At 44.3% G+C, this 23604-nt stretch overlaps 1 protein-coding gene across 1 annotated transcript in view; it reads left to right on the top strand.

Moving 5' to 3' along the window:
• Positions 1-1347: 1347 nt before the first annotated feature.
• TGFB2 (transforming growth factor beta 2) overlaps positions 1348-23604 on the top strand; it is a 65129-nt gene continuing 42872 nt past the window's right edge. The window contains exon 1 of the mRNA XM_032989496.2: positions 1348-2305. Coding sequence (XP_032845387.1) covers positions 1963-2305 — 343 coding nt within the window. The 5' untranslated portion in view covers positions 1348-1962. The remainder of the gene's footprint in view (positions 2306-23604) is intronic.

Raw genomic sequence — 23604 nt, 5'->3', positions numbered from 1 at the left:
GTTTCTGTCAAGTGCAGATGAGGATGTATTTGCACACTTCCGACAGGAGAGGAGACCTGGGAGAAGGAGCAAATCCTCCCCATCCCTCCTCCCCCTCCCTGCTCGGCGGGTAGCACCAGTTACCAGCCGCCTGTCAGCGGGGGAGCAGGAAGAATTGCCCCAAAACACACTTTGCCCAAAACCCAGGCAAATGGCAGCGCAGAAGACCGGGCCGATCCTTTCCCTTTGCCCCTGAAGCCTTTCACCGAAACGCATCCAAGCGGTTTCCAAGAGGCACGTAATTCTTCCTCTGAAGGAAGGGTCCCGTTATTTGGGACCCATCGCTTTACTAAGAGGTGCGAGAAAGATGAAAGCCTTCCTTCTAATGCGTTTTAATACAATAAAAAAAAAAAAAAAAAAAAAGCAGCAGCCTGATAGGAGTTGCTTTTTCTTCTCGGCTCCGGGCTGCCCCCCCAGGGTCGAGGAGGCTCCTCGCCCGGCTGCGGCGAGTCCCAGTCCCTCGCCGGTTGCGCGGCGGGGAATAAATACCCGGGCGGCGGCGCGGCCGGCGGAGCCCTCCGCGCCCCGCGGCCCCTCCACGTCACTTCGCGGCGAGGCGAGCACGTGGGGCGGGGAGACCTTATAAATCTCCCTCTCCCTGCGCGGCCGTGATGTTATCTGCTGGCACCCGTCCCCTCCTCGCAGGGACAGCCGAGGGGCCGGGGGCAGGCGGGGGGCGCCGGGCGGAGCGCTAGATCCGCCGGGAGCTGCGCGCCGCGCCGCCGGGGCCAGCCCCAGCCCCGCGGCGGGGAGGGGAGTGGGGGGGGCCCGCGGGGTGTGTGTGTGTGTGTGTGTGTGTGTGTGTGCTGGGGAGGGAGAAGAGCGGCGGTGCGCCGCGGGCAGCCCCGGGCGGCCGCTCCGCGCCTGCGATCCGCGGGAGGCTGTCGGGGCGGCGGCGCTGCCGCCTCGCTGATTTTGCGGCGTGGGGTTGGCGTTTCGGAAAGGAGGAGGAAGAGGAGGAGGAGGGGAGCTGGAAAAAGCTCTGCAGCGCTCAGCGGCGCGGGCGGGGGTGGGCCGGTGCATGCGGCGCGGGGCGCACGCAGCAGCCTGCGGGACGCGGCCGGCCGGAGGCTCCTCGCCGCCGCCGCCGCCGCTCCCTGCCGCCGCCGCCGCCGCCGCCGCCGCCGGGCCGAGGCGCCTCCGCGGGGCCGCCGCCCGCCGCTCCGCCGCGCCGGGGCTCGGCGCAGCCGGGCGCACACGTGCGCGCCTCAGCCGGCGCCGCCGCGGGGGCTGAGCGCCGCCGGGCGCGGGGCGGTGCCGGGGCCGCCCGGGGCCGCTGCCCGCCCGGGGCCGCTGCCCGCCCGCAGCCTCCGGGCGCGGCGGGCGCACGGCGGGGCTCAGCGCCGCGGCTCGGCTCGGCTCGGCTCAGCGCCGGCACCCGCTCCCCCGCCGGCCGCGGCAGCGCCCTGCAATAGCCATCGCTGCTGCTGCTGCTGCTGCTGATTCTCCCCCCTCCTTTTTTTTTTTTTTTTTTCTTTTTTTTTTTTTTTTTTTTTTTTTCCTCTCGCTGCTGCAGTTTTTGGTTTTCCAGCCGGCTCCGCCAGCGCGCTGAGAACAGTCTCTTTTCCATTTACTTGATTCGCAGGTTTGTTGATCTGTTCAGGGGGTTTTTCTTCCCCCCCCCATCTTTTGCTGGCCGGCTCACTCCACCCCCGAATTTTAGCTAGTTGTAGCAACTTGCTTGCCCCTTTTTTTTTTTTTTTTTAATTATTGTTGATATTTTTTTCACTGACGCCTCCCGTGCGTTTTTCGATTGCAAGTCGTTCTTGCAGTCCGTTTTTTAACTGCATTTTGTCTGCAGATCTTCCCTTTGTTTGCACACATCCCCTTTTTTATTTTTTAATTTTTTTTTTTTTTTTACTTGTTGTTGTTCGTTGTTAAAGTCACTCTTTTTTGGGGGGGCGCTGTATTTAAACACTTAAAATGCACTGCTATCTCCTGAGCGTGTTTCTCACCGTGGATCTGGCCACCGTGGCTTTCAGCCTGTCTACCTGCAGCACCCTCGACATGGATCAGTTTATGCGCAAGAGGATCGAGGCGATCCGGGGGCAAATCTTGAGCAAACTGAAGCTCACCAGCCCCCCGGACGAGTACCCCGAGCCCGAGGAGGTACCCCCGGAGGTCATCTCCATCTACAACAGCACCAGGGACCTGCTGCAGGAGAAAGCCAACCACAGAGCCGCCACTTGCGAAAGGGAGAGGAGCGACGAGGAGTATTATGCCAAAGAAGTTTACAAAATAGACATGCAGCCTTTTTACCCCGAAAGTAAGTCCTCTGTGTTTGTGCCTCTGTGTGCGTTTGTGTGTGTGTGATTTCACCCCCGAGGCTTGGCAGTGCCCAGCACCTTTAAATACCAGCCCCATGCCTCATCATCTGCCGCCTCTGCTGGGTTTGTTGCTCTTCCCCTCCACATCCCTTGGTGGCAGCTTCCAGGGTTTCGTTTAGGTGCTCGAGCATGCATATGCCTGGGGAGGGTGGGTTTGGGGGGGTCAGCTATCGTCCCGTCCCATCTCCCCAGACCGTCGATGTTTCCGATCCCCTTTGAAGTCACCCGGGAGCCCCTCAAGGTGCCTCTGCTTTCCCCCACACGTGTTGCTGGGCGAAGCTGCCCCCCCGCCCAGGATCCCCCCCGTGCCCACCCAGCCCTGGGTTTAGCTCCCCCGCAGCCCCGTGTGCAGCCTCCCAAAAGAGCCAACATCTTTCCGCTGCTGTTGTTTCCCTTGGAGTGTCTGGATCGGGCACGCTTCCATCTCTCCATAACTGAAAAGAAAAGGAGGTCTTTTTTTTTCAAAAAAAAAAAAGTCACCGGCTCCTCTCCCGCCTGCTCCCCTCCAGAACTTTGTCCCGCGGATTGCTATTCACATCGGTGCTTGGAGAGGACGGGCACACAGACATCCTCTCTCCTCTTCCCACTTAAACTAGCCTCCCGTTTCAGTTCATGGGCGCTTTCATTTCAGGTACAGAAAAAGTTTTCCCTTCTGGGTAGCCTCGGTTCTTGGAACCTGTCTCAGCCCGTCTGCCTTTTGCTGTTTTTAACGACCTTCTGGTGATCCACGCCACGTTTTGCACAAAAAAAAAAAAAAAAAAAAAAAAAAGGGGGGGTGGGGGGTGGGTGGGCGGTATAAATGCTCTGTGCTGACCAATTCCACTTAGAATGATTAATAATCATAACGATGTGCCTTTTTGTTTTGGTAGTGAAGTTTAAGTGTATAGAAAAAGAAAAAAAAAGCACCGCTCTCCCTTAAAAGAATCTAGATCATCATCATACTGAGGAAAGTGAAATACCAGAAGCAGAAAATAACTTCACCGTTCGCATATCCAAAACCTAGTCCCTACTCCTTCCATTTAGCTTGCTTGTCTCTCTCTTCCCTCCCCCGCCACTTGATGCCCTATATACTTGCTCTCTGTTTTTGAAAAGCACATACCTCTTGATTAAACAGATAATGCAGCCATCTTGGTAACTTTATCTTAGAGTTTCTAATTGCGTTTTCCCCTTATTTATTTTTAGTTTAGCAAGTTGTAGCTTTGGGGCTTGCTTGGTCTTGCATGTGATAGTCCTAGGATGCCAGCCAAGGTATCTGAACCCCATGCTTGGTGCAGCTGCCTCCCTTTCTTCCTTTTTTCTTAAATGACAGAATCAGGTACAGGACATCCTGGCAGTCAGAGCCATTTTATTATTGTAATTATAGCACCATCTATAATAGCTGTGATAAATACACTCCACCCTTGTTACCTTCAGGGAAGAAATCCTTTTTTTATTTTTTTTCCCTATGAATATTTGGAGCCAAGTGGGTATGAGCAGAGAGGTTCACTGTAATTCATAGCCATAGCAAGAACACAGAAATCATGCCTGTTTGCCACGTTGTTATACTGTAGTATTTTGCCGGTGGTTTTGGTGGAAGTCGGCACTTTGTTTTGAGACCTGTGAGATTATGCCCTGAGCAGAAGAATGAGCACCTCTGGGCAAAGGTTAGGAAGACCGATAGTGCCGTGGCTTGTGGAGTTGACCCCGTAACAGTGAGTCTCTGCAAATTGTAAAATGCATCTGTCCTGAGCACGTCTGTCCTTTTTCCTCTCACGAGCAAACTACAAAGGACCGGTAGTCCAAAATGCAGCTGCATGCTTTCCAGAAAATTAAAATATCTGTGGTGTGTGACTTGGATGGTGTTGACAAAATAGGATCTATTTTTAAAATGTTGTCAGAGGCCGGATTTGTACTGAGGTATCGATAGAGGTTTTGGAAGAGCAAAGGAGATTGCAGGTATCTACCAACAGAGTGCATCAGACGTTTGGGATCAGAGGGCCACTCAGCAGCAGATCCAGTACTACTGTGCGAGGGCTGTCGCTAACATCAGAGTAAGTAGGTTAACTGTTTTTCCACTGCTCTCTAGTTATGCTGGATGGAGTGAACCTTTCCAAAAAAGACAGAAAGGAAGAAATCGCTCCACCATATTTTAAAGGAAGAAATTGAAAGCACAGTTCTGGCGGCCAGGGGTGCTTTATCCTAGACGTCTCGGAGTGAATTTTTTTAACTCTACGGTTTCTGCTGTGTTGGAGGGAAGCAGGAGGGAGAAGGGGATCAGTGTGAATGCACTGGAGGTCAAAAGCTGCTGGAAGGAAGGCATGGGAAAGATCAGTGGTTCAGTTTTTACCACAAGTTGTTAGCGTTCAGTAACTGACTACAACCCAAGTATTACAAATATGCTCTAATTATACTCATAGTCAGCAATATATCACTACAGATCGCTGATAGGTCTTTGTGGGGCATTTTGTAAAGTTCAGACTAAATATTTTTAGCAATGAGGAGATTTAAAAGGAAAACTATAAGAGATATTGTATATACCCTAAGGCATATTTTGTCTTAAATATTATCCTTGGCCAACTGTACTGTATAAATACAGTAAATATGAATAGAACTGGCAAGATGCCAATCTCCTGGGATGAATTTTAGTCAAGAAGGTATTTATGGGATATAAATAATACTGTGTCAACATTTAAAGAAGGGATCTGATTAGTTTTGAATTTATTCGTATTAATCTTTTCACATGCTGTTAGTTTAAGGCTCAAAGTAAAGTTATGCTAAGGTTTACTGATAGTTTGCACTGAGGAAGTAAGGGGGCATCTGGCATCTGGCTTGACAGTCCACTTGAGGTTAAAGACACATCAAGTCAGAATATATGTGGAAATTCAGAGAGCCGGGTACTGCTGGACCCGAAAACAACAGATGTGAAAAGCAGAGGCGGAAAAAAATACTACAAAGGAGTTTGGAAAAAACAAAAAGCTTTTGTCTGTCAAGCATGCCTGCCTGTGTTGTGCTTATGACAGAATGGATTAGATATTGAAAGTTTGAATCTCTCCTAAGTCCAGCTGGCAGTCAGAAATCGAGTTGTTTTATGGGGTGGTTTAAAGAGAGATGTGGGATACGGACGCTGAGCACAACATCAGAGTGAGTTCTTGCAAATTCTGTGCCAAGGCAAAGTTACCTGAGTAGGTGCTTAATACTGATTTCTGTGAAAGCTGGATCACATTAGACATTTATTGCTTATCGGTTCTTCATTGATTATCTAGGGTCTGACACTTAAGCTAGTCAGTTATTTGAATCTGAGTGATAATCACCATTGCACTGATAAGAAACAGAAGTGTAATGCTAGCACAGGTAAGGATTGCAAATTGTAATACTAATGCGTAACTGGGATGCCTGAGGAAAACAGGCAACACGTGCGTGCGAGGGCTGGGGTCCAATTCTGTCATCTTTGTTCACAGCAATTTCTTTCACGGTCAGTGAGCTGGTCGGTACCGATGGTTTAGAGCTAATGCAGGTAAATTTTTAAGTTTTCTGCATTCTTGGAGATAGGTCTGTAAGTACTCAGTAGCCTAAGAAATCACAGTTCTGGCTTTGAGCCTGGTTTTTCATGGATTTTAAACCACTTTAGCACGAAGGAGCCTCCGCGGGTTCCAGCCTGCACTGGGTGATAGGGGTAGTCGTTTTAGGAGCTCTGTACAGTGAAAATTGCATAGAAATTTACATAGCCCATCATTCTGCTGAACATTCACCTCATGAAAGACAACATTATAAACTGGCTGGGCACAATGGCATGCTTCTACTTTATCAACAAGGACTCGATTTACCAGAAATGATACGTATGTGGGCTCCTTGTCTTCAGGGTACCAGAATTAGGTGTTCAGGAGCGGCTGTGCTCCTCATCTGCCGGCATGGACTGCAGCGTTGCCGTGATGTTAACAGCTACGGCTGTGCAGCTCGTGTGTGTTTGCATTTAGCAGAACACAGAACTTAATCTTTCAGGATTTCCTATGCTGTTAATGATATGGAAACAGTCTCAGAAGGAGTACCTTATTTTAAAACCTTCTAGCTATGTTGGCCCTGTGGTCATGCTCTGCAGCACCTCTTGTAGGAGGTGTGTGCCAGGCTTGCTCTGGTTTGCAGAGAGGACCTAAAGCAATGCAAAGGCTTCCCCGAAGAGAGATGTGGGAGGAACGGTTCCTTGCTCCTTGTTCGTGAATGGCACTTACTGCAGTCTTCCTTAGGTGGTGATGAAAAACCCCAGGAAATTGCAAATGGGTTTAAAAAGGGGCAGGGTAATTTTCTGGACAGTAGTCCTCTACATACCGAGAGGGATAATGAAATAACATGCTCTGGTGCGCTAACAAGGGGCAGTTGAAATCAAGAGCTCTCTTCTTCCACTCCCACTCGTATGGAGTGGGGTGCACCATGCGTGTTTCCTGCCTGCCCTGTGAGTCACCAGTGACTTGCTGTAATCAGAGCACCGAGCTGGGAGAACAGGAGCCCCACAAGCCAGTCTGGCATGGTACATCGTCCCTGTGTTTCTTCCAGAGGATGAAGGCTACAAAAAAAGCAAAAAACCCATGACCCCCCTCTTTAATGCTGCGAGGTCAGAAGATCTGCAAGACAGAAATGCAGAACTATATTCCCAAGTCCTTTCTGTAACCCTCCATGAGTTTACCTCTGGTGTCTGTTTTGAAGAGGCACTTTCACTCTTAATTCAGTGAGTGAAAAGGTTGGATGTTCATCGCTGCCGCCCCCCCATCCCCTAGCCCCATTGTCAGTGTGAGTGTTTTACAGTCCCAGAGACTTATCTGGAAACGTGCCCTTGTCTTCTGCTCATGGCTGGAGGTGTGCAGGGAGTGCCCAGAGCTCACACCACTCTTGCTGGCTCTGCTTAATTGCAGGACTGGGTGAAAGTAGGTGATTGTGCAAAGAAAGCAGAGCATCATCTTCGTTAGCTGCTGGTGTTAGCCTTGCTCATCCTTCATGCACTGAGAACAGTAGTGGTCATTAGGATGGCTGTGTTACTTTGAAGTTCCTGCTTCCAGCGCTTTGCTGTTACTTTGAGACTCTTCCCTGCACCAGAGCTGAGCAAAAAGATGAATGAGAGCTCCTGGCTGTCGCCCTCAGCGAGCTTCTTCAGCATGGTTTTGAAACATGTGCAGAGATTCACACACATGAATGGACTCATTAATATTAAGGCTCTGTGTATGCCTAATTAGCTTCCTGAATTGGGGCCCAGTTTATGGTGTGTTTGCAGGGATGAACAAAGCCAGACAGTTCAAATCACTCTTGCTGTGTTGAAATCTGTCATTTGGGCGTTGGAGCCCCGTGAGAAGGAGATGCTTTACAGGGTTTTTTAGAGAGAAAAGAAAAGGCTCTTCAGTACTCCTGTGTTCCCGGAGAAGGCTGACCCTGTTAGGCAGCTGGCTTCTTTTGCCTTCTCAGTGTCTACGCTAGACTGCTCCTGTATTACAGATAAAGAGAGGAACCCCAGGGTATGGTGACAAAACGAGTCATGAGTGAAGACACACAAATGTTTCCGTTCCTGTTGTGAAACCACATGCTGCACATTTGCAAGCAGGCAGTTTCTAGCTTGAGGATCATAAACTCCCCAGGTATTATTTAACGTTCAGTAGGATGTTTCTGCTGATTTGTTTAGACTAAAAGTTTGTTTTGGTTGTTTGCTTAGGGAAACTTTGTATCCTGGCTTCAACCAGAGGCTGTTGCTTGTTTCCCTTTCAATCTGTGATGTGGACTAGTAGGTGCCTAGCTCCAGCTTCGCTGTTGAGTGCCGTTAGGTAGGAATCTATCTGAAGGAGCTATGTTTCTTAAAACAGCCCCCACCACGCTTGCCCTCGCTGTCCTTGCTGCTGCTAAGTGATTGCAGCTGGGTACCCAACTGTGCAACATACACAACTGCAAGGTGTAGAGGAGAAACTCAAAGATCTGTCTGTGACAAGAGGATGAGGAGTTGGAAAAAAAAGCTTAGTGTGAAAGGTTGTATTTTATTTTCTTCCAATGTGACCAGTTGTTTTAGAATTTATGAATGACTCATGAGCCTGTTTAGTGCTGTGGTTCTCTTAGCTCAAATGGCAGAGGATTGGCCCTGGAGAAATGAAGTGCTAGATCTGGCTTCGTTAGACCTGTCTGCTGAGCAGTTTTTTACATGTTTTTGGTGACCTGCAAGTTGGTCCAGAGTAGAGATGTTGCCTCTTTGGGTAGCATAGCATTCTCTAAACCAGCCAAGTTTTCCAAAGGGAACTGCGCAGCAGTTTGTGCTGCTTGGAAAGCTCCTGGTGCCTTGCGGAGGAGGTCGGGTGGGATGAGTTTAGGCAGCAGTGCAGAGAGGCTGCTCGCCCACTGTGGAAAGACAGACTCCACTAAAATACATCTCACGTTGCTGCTTGGGTTCTCTGGCACCCACGTTTGGTTTCCAGGAGAGGCTAGACCTCACAGGCATCCCTGCAGCAGATTTATGGCTGAGAGCATGGAGAGGATCTTTAGACCATCTCTCCCTCATTCAGGTTTTAATTTGGACAATGAACGAGGGTTCCTTTTAATTTCATGTGTGATTCTCATAGACATGTTCAGGATCTTCATTGTAGAGCTGAGCTTTTTTCCACTGAAACTCCCTTAGGACAGGAGCCTCTCTTTGTTGGCATGTAAGACCTAGCACAGTGTGATGCCGACTTCAGGTTATTATAATTAACTGTATAAAGTATAAATGATAATTTGCCCTGATAGCTGACCCTGCTTTCAGCTGGTGGTTGGACTAGATGTTCCTTCTGACATGAATTAATCTGTGATCCTCGTAACACCACATTTTAATACAAGAAAAACAACACACTGTGTTTTAACCTCCATAGGGTGGTCTTGATTCAAGTATCACCAAACTTCTAAAGATTTGTTGTTTTCTGTCAATCCTGGATTTTTCCCTCAGCTGTAGCTTTCTTGCACCAAAATGTTCCTGTTCTTCTCTCCCTCTGCACCCATTTTTCTCTTACTTTTTTTGTGTGAATGTTGTTTGTTAAATAAGCATGGTATGTTGCATGAAAATAGGCTACTGTTTCACACTTCAGCAAAAGCTGTGGCATCGTTTTAGGTGACCTGAAGGGGGAAAGAAGGGAAATGTTGTGATACTGACCTTCCACTTTGTTTGTTTGGCTCCTTCCCACCATATCTAACTCACACTGCACTGACAAATACTGCATCTGTCTTGACAGGCGAGTTCACAAATAACCATTCATTCATAACTTGGAGCTGCTGTAAGACTCCTTATGGGTTGCTTAATCTGACAGTTGTGCATTTGAACCGAGACTTTGAAGAAAAGACTTTGCAGAATGACCATAAGTTCAGTCTGACTTTGTGAAAACTAAGAGGGAGGTCTTGCGTGAAAGAGGATACTGTACTTAAGTATATGTGTGCGCGTGTGTGCATGCGTGCACACACGAGCATGCATATATTTAAGAGCATTAAGACATCTGTTGTTGCCAAAGTCCCAATTGGAATGTTCTGGGAAAGATAATTTAATTTTTAGCTTCTGGATTCATTTCAGTGATGGTAATTTCAACACTTCCTGGGGAGAGTCTATCAATGGTTATGTGCATCAAATGCAGCAGTAAATCTGTCATTCTTTCCATTTCAGTTTTTCAGGCTTACAACTTCGTTATTTTTCCCTGTTTGGCCAGTGTTGGTATCCAGTGTTTTCCCTGGCTTCATCTCTTTTAAACCCCTGCCTTGAATTTTAAAAGACAAGCTAAGCCTGTTGAAGTTCCTTCTCTTACTTGTTTTTATTTACGTATAGCATTAGCAATTCAGCAGCTAGCTCAGCTGAAATACTGGTGGTAACTTATCTTTACCGTAGTGATGATTGAAAGATAGGAATCAGAACATGTTGGCTTTCATTCCTGGGGGTGGAAAAAAAACAAACCAAAACAAAAAAACCCCAGCCCTGTGGGTGGACTTTGTACTCAGGAGGCTGAAAAACTAATAGATCTGACTCTTTTGAAGTGGTCAGGGAATACCTAGCAATCCCATACTTGATGAAGGCTTCTGCGCAATAATACTTATTAATCCTGAGCCCACAGCTGTGTTTACAGATGATCTCTGATACCCCAGATTGAACTGAGAGTTGCCCTCGCTTATTTGAGTGGACATTGTCCAATGTGTATGAAATGATTTTTTTTTGAGGGGGTGGGGGGGGGATGTCTTTGGGTAGACAGTCATAAAGATCTTCTCCAGGACTGCCAAGATGTATGGTAGGAAGAAGAACACCTGCAGAACTTTCCGTCTTCCAAGTGACATGTAAAAACAATGCAGCAAATTTACCCTTTTCAGATGCAGCAGTGGGTTGAAGTAATGGCAGAAGTGGCTGGCAAGCACAGCGTGGTCGGAGTCTAGCCTTGACCAGAACCTGTGGCAGGCTGCTGCTCCTTGTCCCACCTCTGCTTGGTCTCAGGTGTGGCCCAGGTTAGCAAGGCTGAGAGACATCTCTGCTCACCCATGAGTGTGATGATGGAGGTAAAACTCTGCCCTTTGCATTGCAGTTCTTGGCCATCACGCTTCAAGGGTTTGGTGCAGGAATCGGTTCAATTGACTGGGTAATACCGAAACAGAGCACTTAAATTTTGCTTGCTAGGTATTTGTTATGGATACCAGGAGTCAGGTCCACAGACACATGCAGTACTGGCAGTTCATTTCTTCATCCATGGGCCTCCAGACATATAGAGGATGTTTGTCCTCAGGAAAGGATAAGTGATATATTGTATTCTCCAACATGGTGAGGCATCTTAAACTGTTTGGAGATGTGTTGGATCCATGCAGATCCTTGATGTTCTCATTCTCGCTCAGTCTCTGAGAGATCCAGCCCAGTTTTCTTGGCTGTTGTAGTTGGCTCTGGGCCTCCCTGGCAGAGCAAGGGCCATATATGTCTTGTGCCAATCACTGCCCTATACTCAAATTTTTCCTGATGCACACTTTGGAAGTGGCCACATTTCACCCTTGAGGTACACTGAAAGATGCCTGTATGTTCCATTTCTTGCGTTTGTTGCATGTTTACCTAGCTTATGATGGCAGGCTATTGCAGCAGACGTGTATATGTTCTTTAGGTTTGTGAGTGAGGAACAAGTTCTAGCTTCCTTGAAAATAAATCTGCTGTTCTGATCCGGTGGTGTGATAGGAACTGAGAGGCTCCCTGCCAGGATATACAGTTTGGAAAGCAAGAGAGCTAAGCAAGCAGCTTTGTTCCAGTTATGGTGGACTTTAGAATAGACTGTTGGGGGGCTGAGCTTTCTCTCCCTCTTTGACTCAGGATTCCTCCATCCCAGCTTGCATTTCTCCCTGATGCTAGAAGTCATGTATTTGGAAATTTCACATTCCCCTTCCTAATTGGGGAAGAAAAGAGCCCCAAAAGGATCTAGAAAAAGAGGTCTTTATAAAGGTGGCCAGAGTCTGAGTTACAACAATATCATGTGTCTGAAGGAACTTGCCTCCTTCCAAGTTGGAGACCTATTATTTACCCATTTTATTGGGAGACTTAATTTTCTCTGGCTGGAAGTGTATTTGTTGAGGTAGAGTCTGGAAAGGAATCTGCCTCATGCACACTTGCCACAAGGCCAGCTATACATGTGATACAGTCAAACCTTTCCATTTTTCTGCCTTTCGAGAGTATGTTCCCCAGTTTAAGGGCCCTGGTCCAAAGCCTGCTGAAAACACTGGAAGTCTTTCCATTGACTGCAAAAGTCTTTGGACCAGGTATTAAGTGCCATTCCTTTGTTTCAGGGAACGGCCACATCTTCAATATACATTGGGATGTATTACTGTAATGTGGTGCTTTCCCTTTTACTGAGTTGCCACTGGAGATGTTCTTTTGCATAAGGATTTGCAGGGGGGTAAAAAAAAATCGCTTTTAAAAATAAACACCTTAGTAGTTTATTGATAGAAGCATTTGATGGTAAATGTCATCTGGGAACAGCATATGGCAGCAATATGTCAAGAATTGCAGAATGCAGAGAAGGAGGCATGAGTTCATGTTCTGTACTTCTTAGGTATTCCACACCTCCCCCTGTCTAAAATAAATGGCCATCTGACTGCAAAGGTCTTGGCAAATAAACATGCCATAATATATCTCCATCATCCTCCCTACAGCAAGTTTTTGTCGAGAAGCTCATCACTCCACATGCAGAGGCTTCTTATAAACATGTGCAAAATCAGACCTTGGCGCCCAGAGCAGGGAAGAATCTAAAAGCTGTGAATAAGAATGTGGCAAATCCTTGTGCAGTGGACTGTAGAGAAAGGTCAGGGATAAGCCAACAAGGTGTTTTTATGTTATCAGTAAAGTCTTAAAAGTCAGTCTAGAGCTGGAGCCAGGAGGACAACTTCTGACAGTCAGTTTGCTGCATGATATATGCTGAGTTTACAAGCTGGAAAGCCAAGTAGTTTGGGAACAGGAGCTGTGCTTACAGCATGAGGGTGCGTGTGGTTTTACATAAAGGCTCTCTGACTTGATATGTTTCAAAGTGGCTCACGAGATAACGAGTTAACTTTTGAGGTATGCTTTTTTGTATGGATGAAAAATTGGAGCAATTTAATTTGAGTCAGTAAAGCCACTCCAGATTTTTTCCTTGTGGTGTTGAAACTGGAGTCTGTGCAGTGATTGTTTAGGCAAGCAGAACAGTCATTGTGGCTGGGGTTTTAAGCAGCACCTAAAGGAGTGGTTCCTTTGTAGCCTTTGAGAATCCCAGCCTTTTATTCACTTGAAGCCTGAGTCAGGTAAATCTGCTTTGCTTATTAGAAATGTCCTGAATGCTGTTCTGTATCATGCTATATACTTTCCAAAGCCTGGGAGGACTCAACATCCACCACGGGTTGTTATGTTTTTGTTTGTTTGTTGTTAAAAAAAGGAAATAAAAAAACTTGGTTTATATTTTATCTGTGTGGTATTTCCTATGTCCTGTTGAGATGAGATTTGATACCAAGCCATTTGACATGGGATATGTAACCAAAGGGCTCAGTTCTTGTTTAATCTAAGGCAGTATTACAATGTCACAGAGTATAAAGTGCCTCAATGTAATGACAGCTAGACCTGCAAGCAGGTTTCTGATTGAACGTGAATGTTGCCTTACAACTGAAGGAGATACTCAGCAGAGGTGAAGTGTTCTTCTCAGGGTATAATGTTCCAGGTCTGTTCACACTGATAGCTAATGACTAATTGATATCATGATGTACTTTAGAAGGGATGAGACTGACATTGCTCAGGGAGGCTTTGAGTTATGGTAGAATAGATACTTACTGATTAAAAAATCGGGAAACCATCGTGATGGTCTTTTGGTTTCCCTACCTGCATTTTCCAGGCCATTGAGTTTTGGTGAACTAATTCGTTTTTGAAAGAGAGTTCACACCACTCTTGGTAAATTATTCTAGTGATCAATTACATTCAGTAGAAACAAACATCATTGTGTTTTAGGTTGCTTAGCTTCAAGTTCTAGCATTTGAATCTTGTTTAAACCTTCACTTGCTATTTTGAAGAGCTGTTATCAAATTTGTGGGCATTGTGTAGACACCTGCAGAAGACGGAAATTTTGCAGAAAGGAACTGGTCTGGCTGGGAGCAATCTGGTGTGGCTGCTGGAAGACCTTGCAATGAGGCAGCCAGGAGCTCAGCATGGGCTGCGTTACCTGACTTTGAGCGTGCTTCAGATCCATAGACTGTGATCAAGCCACAGCTCTTTTAAGTTTGATATGCTGTGCTCCTTGAGATACTTCCTAGCCTTTTCAGTTCAGTATTGGACACTATTTCAACAGTGGCTATGCTATTATCAAGTATATGTATGTGGCAGACTCTGCTGTAATTTAGTATTACACAGTTTATGCAGCTAATTTCAGCAGTAACTTTGCCAGAAACCCTACAAGGAGAAGTAAAAATTCATACTTGGGTAATTATCCACCAGGGTCCTCCCCTCCCCAAGTCCTTGTCATAGGTGCTGACTCTCAGGATGGAGTCCTCTATTCTGTAAGTATAGTCTAATTTCTCTGTTCTGGAGTTTTACTTTCCTGTTGATTCTACTGATACTTACATCTTGATAACTCAAGATTCAAGTCACTGTATTCATAATGCATCTTCTTCATTATTTGTCACGTCCATAATAATGGTTTAATATCCTTCCAGGTGATGGATAAAAATATTAGATAGTAGAGTACAGTAAAATAAGCCTCATGGGACCTTGTTAGAAGCTTGTCTCTCAATAATGGTTTGTTGTTTATCACTGTATGTTGAATCTCATAAAAACACAACACTTTGATTCGTTTGTTGCCTGGCCATGCTGGTGTCCTCTTGTTCCTGTTTCCTTATGAAATCATTATGTAGCACCAGTTTAAATGCCTTGCAGCTATCTAAGTACATTATATTAAAACAGTTTTCTTACCAATAGGACTACCAGTGTCACTCACTAAGATACTGGACCAGTGGGATCTGTTTTTCTTGAGCTGATGTTAGTTATACTCCCTAAGTCTCTCTGAGATGATTATCCTTCCTGAGCTTTGCATATTTCTTCTGGGATCAATATAAAGCTGACTGTGTATGTGAGACAGCATGTGTTGTCCTGTTTAGGATCGTATATTAGCAAATAGGTTCTGCCTCAAATCCTTAAGATCTTTTCCAGTGTTTAGGATTTATTGAAAGCTACTTTTAATAAATTAGATAGTTCCTTGGACAGGTCTTTTAAAAAGTCTCGATGCAAGTAACCTGGTCTTGCTTGTTTTACAATGTCTGATTGTAGTACTTTTTGAGTTGCTGCTGGAATAAAAAAAAAAAACCCAAAACAAAAACAAACCAATCTTTTCACCTTATGATTACCTGGCTTTTTTATCTACAGAAGTATATTTCATATTTCTATATTATCTCAGCAGTTTTTATCTTGGATGAATATCACTGTTAAGCTTCCTTTGTACTTAAGTAAATCTCATCTTTAAGTTTCTTGGCCATGAGGCTGATAGACCCCTTTGATTTTTCTCATCCGTTGTCTGCAGTTCTTATTTTCTGATGTATAGTAGTGCTCAGCAACTATTACTTTTGTTTGTAATATATAGTTGCTTTTTCTTTTTTCTTTTTTAATTTTATCTTCTTATGGTTGCATTTGGCTTCTGTCAGAGTTTTCTGATCTGTGTGACTTTATTTGTTGATTGTGGAACTGTGTCATTTCTACCTGTCCAGCAAACTAAGCATATGTCCGTTATCCCTTGCAGTTTTCTCTGCAAACAATTCTGTCCATCTGATTCAGCTCGTCATTTTATTCGTCTTTTTATGACTGTCTCCTTCATAACACTAAACCTGAAGGTATGCAGTTCTTTGGGACTTCTTGATTTTGTGCAGATCATGAGGTGATCACCTCTACCTAAGATATGAATCTTTCCTGTCACACCTGGGTAACCAGAGCACCCCAGTCCCATCTTCAAAGCAAACTGGTACCTACATCTGGCTTCTTGAAGGTGCTTAATTGTTGAAGTGCCAGGGGCCTAAAATAAGGGGTCTGTAGAAACCAGCTACTGTATCTCAGCTGGAACCAGATAGAAAGGTGTGGCGTGGCAGAGTTGGTTGCCCTTGTGCTGGCAGTAGTGGTGCCACCCACAGCTCCTAACTATAGAGGAGGAAGTAGATGGTGATGGGTTATCTAGTGCTTGTACAGTTGGCAGCTCTTCCCTCAGAGAAGCAAGGGGCCAGGCACTCCAGCTGTGAGGTTAATTCTGTTGCCAGAAACCATAGTTTTGGAAGGCAAATAATGTTTTGGGGTTTCTTTTCCATGTTCAATAGCACAAGACATGGGAGACCTCCAAGTCACTGTTGGTGACTCCATGTTGCAAAGTAGTTAGTGGAAGTGTTCTTCCTACCCCGTGCAGAGGTCTGAGCCCTTAACCTACAAGGAAATTTCTCTTGTGTTAAAAATAGTGTAGAGGGCACAATAGATCATAACTCATCCTAGCAATTGGGACTTAGTGAAGGGACCTTGGAATTAGCAATATCTGTACTTAAATAATAAGAGTTGATACTCTCACTGAGTCCATTCTCTTAACACTGAGTTGGAGCTAACTCGAGTAAGTGTCTTCAGGGAGCAGTTGTTTTTTCACAAGTTACTGTATAAAAGAGAATGACCAGGTATTGAACAATAATATTCTCTTTGATAGCCATGATTCAATAGCATGATTTGGGGCTAGTTGTACGTGAAGCTCTGTAGATGAGCTCCTCCAAGCTTTGTTGTCCTGTACTGTTTGTTCTGCAACTCCTAATCCTTCCACGTCCATCTCCACAGTAACCTCTGGGCTCAGTGAGCAGCCTTGTTTTGCATGCAGCGCATGAAGCGTTTTAGGGATCTTCAGAAGTGAGCTGTCTGCGAGCTTTCTAGGCCAGTTGGGGTGAAAAGTAGAGGAAGGAGTTGAAAGCTGAGCACCTCCACATGGGCAGGCGGGAGTGCTGTGTGTTTCCTGCACGCAGGCAGGCGGTGGCACTGACTTCTACTGGCTGGAGAGTTCTCCCTAAGAAAGGTTTACATCTCTGTCCTTTTCTGTTCCTGCTTTACACTGGACCAGGGTGTAAATCATTTTAATTGTAATTACTGTTATGAGGCAGGAAAGATTGCACCATTTTAATGTGGTTAAAAACTTTCACTTCCCTCTGTCTCTAACATTCATCTATTACCCACTGTCTTTATCTTAATCATTTAAAGATGTGTTGCCTGTACTTTGAGTCTGAGAGTCTTGACTTCTCTGCAACGCAAAAAACTGTACAGTTTTCTTTTGCCTTTCCTTCTCCGTTACACTTTTACTTCTTGTATAATTCCTTTTTTTTTATTTCTTTTTTTTTTTTTTTTTTTTTTTTCTCCCCAGAGTGAAAGGGTTGGACAATCCAACCTGCTTTTCTTGAAAATGACTTGCTTTCATTTCCTCCTCCAGCCAGGGAATAGTTTGGAAAGGCTGTTCTCTGGACCCTTGGCCGAGCAGGAGAAGGCAGCCAGCTGCACTGCTTGCCAGGGGAACAGGAGCGCTTCCTGGCAGAGGTGGGGCGAGAGGAACAGAGCCTGTGCCGTGGGACTTGCTTTCATCTCCTCCGCTCTCTGCAAGGCAGTCCTGAAATTTCCTGACCGCTTTCAAGTCTTCCAGTTAGAACAGCTGAGCAGTGAGGCCCATTCATTTAAAATAAAATAAAAAAAGAGGAGGAGAGAGCAACTTGCTCTTATAAATAGCAGTAGATTAAAAATACTAATCAGTGCTGGGCAGTCCAGTACAAGTTTCTCTGTGTGTGATTTTGAATACCCAGTAAGGAAAGATGGGTGCTCCCACATGCCTGGCCACCATTTCGATCACCCTGTATAAATCCCCTTATTGTATAATCGTCCACATGTGGTTCTCCTGTTAAGAATAGGATCTAGGGCTATGGTTTATCCTGTTTATATTTAGCATACTTAGGGTTGGATGCACGCTGTAACATTCTGATTCCTGTACCTTATTTTTTTTTCTTTTTCAAAGTTCTGGGTATGTTTGGATTTGTGTGTTTGGTTTTGGAGCCCTGAGTGTTGCAGAGTACCTGAGCCCTGTTGGTGAGATGAAGTGTTGGGCAGGAGGAGTGCTTCAGCTTTGCATTCTGGCTTTGGGGACCTGCAGACAAGTTGCTGTCAGCAACGCTACAAATGCTTCACTTTGTGGAGTGTTCTTTGAAATGAAATTTTGCAGGTTTCCTGGTAAAACTTAGTTCCTTGGTTTCCCTTGTTGGGGCCTTTATCAGAAATACACAAGTAAGAAGAATTCTCTTCTAAGCCTCCGAGAAGAAATTCAGAAGCATCTATCCTCTTTCATGGTTTCGTCATAGACGTGTTTCAGAAGAGATCCCAGTTTGAAAATTACTTATGTGGTGAAGGCTTTCTGTTATTTGCCTCCAAGTCTGACATGCCTAAATCTGTCACGGTTGTCTTGCCTTCTTCCTAAGGCGTTTCAGAGATACTTGGGGATGTCATGGATTCTCATGCTACCTTTGTAAGTGATATATTTCTCTGTATCTGTACTGGTTCAGCTTTTACAATGAACCTTGAGTGAAGTCAGCAGGTGATGAGGGGTTCCTAGCTTGACCTGAAGGCACAACTGACAGAACCACTGGTGACAAAAGGTAACTCATCTGAGGAGCTGATTGCCACACTTGCATCAACAGTGATGGGAAACCTCAAAGCAGTACAAAGCCTCAGTGTTGTGATGTAACTTCTTTCGTGCTCCCATGCTGTCTTCCAAGGTGGAAGAAACAATTTGTTTGACATATGGAAGAAGCTTTGTTTTATCTGTTTTTGTGAAAGTCTGGGTATGGTGAGATGAGCTTTACAAACTTCCAGTTTGGACTGTTGCAATTCATGCTCCTCAGGTTGAACTCAAAAATTGCCGGTGGCTGACTTGGCTAATAGCAGCCAGTACCATCAAGAGCAAATATATCACTTGTGCTGCGCAAGTGGCATTTGCTCCTTCAGAGTCTTTCTGGTAGAGAATTCATGTTTCTGACTGGAAGTTGGAAAGCCTGTGAGAGCCTGGGATCCTTCTGCCTTAGAGACTCAAGTAAATACCAAAATACCTATCTTACTTTTAGCATTATGAAGCATCGGTACCATTTTTGGGTACTGACAGCTAAGCAGGTAGGCAGGAGCACTCTTAGCTCAAGGGTATTGGCAGCTCTTCTGTGTTGTTTATGATTTTTTCATCACTTTTGACAAGGAACTTTAAACTTTTATTGATGTCACCAAAGGAAAAAATCTACATGAAAGCAGTCTTGATCTTCTGTGCTGGAAAACTGAAAAAAGAGAAAGAAGTTCACTCTTGATATTATTTTTTTTATTTTTTTTATATATATTTCTTCCCCCCTTTGTCTTATTGAGAGGTGCTAAGTAAAACATCCATGGATAGGAACAGTCCAGCTGGGGAGGCTGTAACTGCCCACGTTTGGTGATTCAGGGCTCTCCACAGCTCCTAACAGAGATCTTTTTCTTTGCTCCCATTCTGGTTCTGCTAGTGCATCAGCCAACTTTCACCCTGTATTGCAGCTGCTGACAGAGAGGTTTTCTGATGTGTGGAGCCAAGGGCCAACCACAATTTGTCCATGTATTTACAGGGATCATTTCACTCCAGTAGAAGCGTGGCCAAATATTTCTTGATAGAAACATGCTGCATCCATCTAACAACACTATCCAATTGAGGCAAAATGAATAATGCTGTAATACTTGTATTACAGTAGTTGCTCAAGCCCCAGTGAGAGATCAGGACCCTGTTGTGTGAGGCACTGTTGGTCTTGCAGTACTTCTCCCAGCCCTACAGACCTTCCTGTCTAAACTGACAAGTCAGATAATGATGCTCCATGGTATAATCAGTTGCACTGCAAAAGACGTGTATGCTCGAAACCAGAGACTTTAATGTGATCTTAAATATTTCTTCATGTGATAGTGTTCATCATCTCGCGGGTGCACCAGTCCAGCGTGTTTATCTAGGAAGTGATCGTACATGAGAGATGAAGAAATATCATGTGTCATTCAGTGCTACTGGTGTTTTCTTTGTTTTGTTTTGGGTTTTTTTTGCAGGGCCAGACATTAATCTTGGCCTTACAGCCCCAATAACTATTATTTCTCATCAACAGCATGGTGAGTCTGAAAAGAGAAATTAGAGTCAAGAGGATATTTTCCCAGAAGATTACAACAGTTATAATGGAGGTCAAACTTTTGGCTTTAACTATTGGACTGTTTCACTTTAAACTTGAAATGCATGTCAGTGAAAGCAGCAAGTTCAAAGTTTAGCATGAAATAATGCCAAAGACTAAGGAAAAAAACCCCATATCATAGTAATTTTACTACAACTGTGCCATCAGTCTTCACACTGAATATAACTTTTCAAGCAATACAACAAGCAATCCCAAGATAATGAATCACCAGTGGAGGAAAGTACTGTACAACACAGTATCCTAGTTTGGGGAATTCAAGACCAGGATGGAGTATCAGTTGTAATTATTAACTGTGTTGTTTTAAGCATGAGCTTGATATTAATACTACAGAGAATTTACTCATTATACTTGCATTATATATTTCAAATATCCTGGTATAAATTCTTTTAACACAAGACTTATGTCTTTAACTTAAGGACACTTCCAGTTTATTAACTAGTTGCAGCAGACTTCCAAGAGCATGAACCAGGAAAGGGAATGCTTCAAAGAAACATTGTTAAATTTTTAAGTTAATCTGTCTGTATGTCTGTAATTAATAGCATGTAGAAATCATTCCCACAGGAAGGGTTTTAGAAGCTTGTTGCTCACTCTGGCTGTAGTGGGAGCTTTCTGTGCACTGCAGATTCAGCTCCATGCTCCCAGCTGCTATGACCTTGATGCATACTGGGCACAATTGGAGGTGGCTGGAGGTCAGGTCTGTTAATGTTAGTAAAGTTCATGTATTGATCTGCACCCTCTGGGACCTGACCTAATGACATACATTCTGGAATTACTTTGTATAAATGTATCTGACACATATAGTTATCAGTAGATGTATTCATAACGTGTGTTCAGGAACACGAGCCGTTTGCCAACAGACAGTTATCACAGAAGAAACACAGAGCTTGAGGGACTTCAAGAGTTGGTTCCGTGTTAGAAGAGGGTGTAGACGGTAGCCATGATATTCCAGATAGGTATTTGTGTAACCTGTTCTTAAAGGCTTCCAGTTACCACCACAGCCTCCCTGTGCAACCCGTTCTAGTGCATCATCGTTATCCTTGCTGTCTAAAGGTTTTTGTGGTATCTAGCACAAGCCTTCCTTGCTGCAGCTCAGAACTACTCATGATTTATCCATTGTGGACATTGAAAATGGATCATTCCCCTGCTTTTTGTGGCAGATGTTTACATACATGAAGGCTGGTTTTATGTAACACCTTTAGTAGTCTCTTTTGGCTGAGCAACTCCAGTGTACTCATTAGTCCATGTTTTATAGATCTGTAGTAATCTCATTCCTCTGCAGCACCTCATTGAGTAGATGCTTCTATATTAACTAGGAACCACAGACAACTGCTTTCTCAGGGCAGTTTCCCAGTCTTGCAACCTACCTACTCTATTTTGTCTAGACCATATATCCCCCATTTGTTAATGGGTGTGTCAGTATCCAAACTTACTGAAGTCAAGATAAATGCCATCTGTGGTTTCTCCTCTATTTGCAAAGCTTATTATCCAGTCCTAAAGGCACTTCAGGTTGTTTGGACACTAATTGCTTCTGACAAGTCCATGTGAGCTGTTACTCAACTCCCTGTTTTCTTCCAGGTGCTTACAAATAGTTTGAATATTTTTCCACTCTTGTTCTGTCTTTAATTCCTCACTACTACTTATTCCCCTCGCCCTTTTTTTTCTTTTTTTTTTTCCCTTTTTTTTTTTAAAATAGATAGCATAGGCTGCTCTTTTCCAAACTTCACACTATATTTATTCTATACTTCACACTATATTTAAAACTATCTTTTTGTATACGTAACTGTAATTGCTACTAGAAGCAATAAGGAACAGTAAAGTAGATAAAGAGTAATGTATTAATTTGCGGCAGACCTTTTCAAAGTTTAGGTAAGTGTAGAAAAATGTGCAGGGGTCCACAGTCCTTTGCATCCTAGGCTGTGCATTAGACCTGCTTTGCTTGTATAAGAAAGGTAGAACAATGGAGAGAGGGAATGAATTTATCTGTGCCTGGGACTCCGCCTCTAATAGTGGTCTGTGTCTGAGGGTTTTTTATATTGTGCTGTGGCCCTTGTTCACAAACTGGTCAATTAATTGGTTTGTAGCTTGCTACGTACTTGAAGTGAGACAGACCTTGGGTATCCCTTCTGTGGAAATATATTGCAAACAGCGAACTGAGGTGCTGTCTGTGTGTGAAAGTCTCTTGTCAAATTTGAGCAGTGTCACGATCATACCTTTTGTTTTGTTTTAAAAATCAGTCTGAGAGATGAAGACTAGCATTCTGTAGTATCTTTTACTCAGGGACCTCCACCTATGCCTACAGGAGACTATCAAATGAGAAGAATAGAGCTCAGCTCTGACCCTCCCCATCTTGCGTTACTATTGTTTCTTTTTTCAGATGGAATTAGGATTTGATGCCCTTTCAAAAAATGAAAGCTATGAAAAGAATGGAGAAATAACTTCTAAGCATTTTCTCTCAGGCCTCTGTTTTGAAATAACCAAATGAATTAAGAAGTAACTTTTTCATACTCTTTTCAAGAAATCAAAACAAAGCCGTATCATCTTTCTGACTGAGCTTACAACATTGGCTAGGTTTGCTATGCCAGAGCATAAAATTGATATTTATGAGAAACATAATATTCTAGGTTCTTTGGACTTTGTTTCCTTGGCTAGGGACTACTTGAGTTTCATGCCAGCACAGTACCTGGCCCTGGTCTCTAGGACAGTGGTGCTTCATCTCCTCCAATTATTAGTGATTTCCAAGGATCATTTTTTCCAGTGGCCTATATTTGATCCCATGGATTATGTTACTTTGCAAATGAGCTCATCTTTTTTACCTTTCTTCTCTCTTCCCTTTTGCTTCAAGTCTCAGTGGCTCCCTGTTCACCTAATCATTAGATTAGCACTTTGGTAGCTTATTTTCAAAATTAACTATGTGTTCATGAACTGGATCCTTAGCTGACAAAACTTCACACAGTTGTGTCTACTGCAAGGGAACTGCCCCGGTTTATTCCAGCTGAGCTGAGAGCAGAGTCTGCTTCTGGTGTGCTTGCACTGTATTTCATTTAATTCCTTTTTGAAGTCAACTGCAAAGTTTTAATTTTTCTGAGTGGCAAACCTGGAGGGTAGGTGTGCTATATTTAATCTCCCCAAAACTTGTTGGTGTTTCTATGTGAGACGTCACTGATTACTCCTTCCTTATAGAAAGTATAGTTAAGAGCTCAGCTATATACATGGTGGGGTAGAAGATGAGGTTACAAAGGATCTGCTTGGCAAGTGGTCTGTTTCTCCACCATTGCCAACGTGTCCTTTTTCGTTTACTTTTAAAGGCCAAGTGTAAAAGTTTTTGGAAGTTGCCATTTGCACTACTTTTAGAGGCCACCTGAGTTACTGGTTTAAAATAGACACTTAACTGGCAGCTACATTTAGGTGAAGTATAGAATCATGTCAAACCAAATAGTAAACTACACTGAATATCACAGTCTAAAAAGATGCTAATTAATATTTTTTTTTTTTTTTGGGGAGGGGGGGGAGGTGTAAGTTCTTC

Source organism: Tyto alba, unplaced genomic scaffold, assembly GCF_018691265.1.
Source record: "Tyto alba isolate M040663 unplaced genomic scaffold, T.alba_DEE_v4.0 Super-Scaffold_16, whole genome shotgun sequence".
In the NCBI taxonomy this organism is placed as follows: domain Eukaryota; kingdom Metazoa; phylum Chordata; class Aves; order Strigiformes; family Tytonidae; genus Tyto; species Tyto alba.
This window is presented reverse-complemented; position numbering and strand designations above follow the sequence as displayed.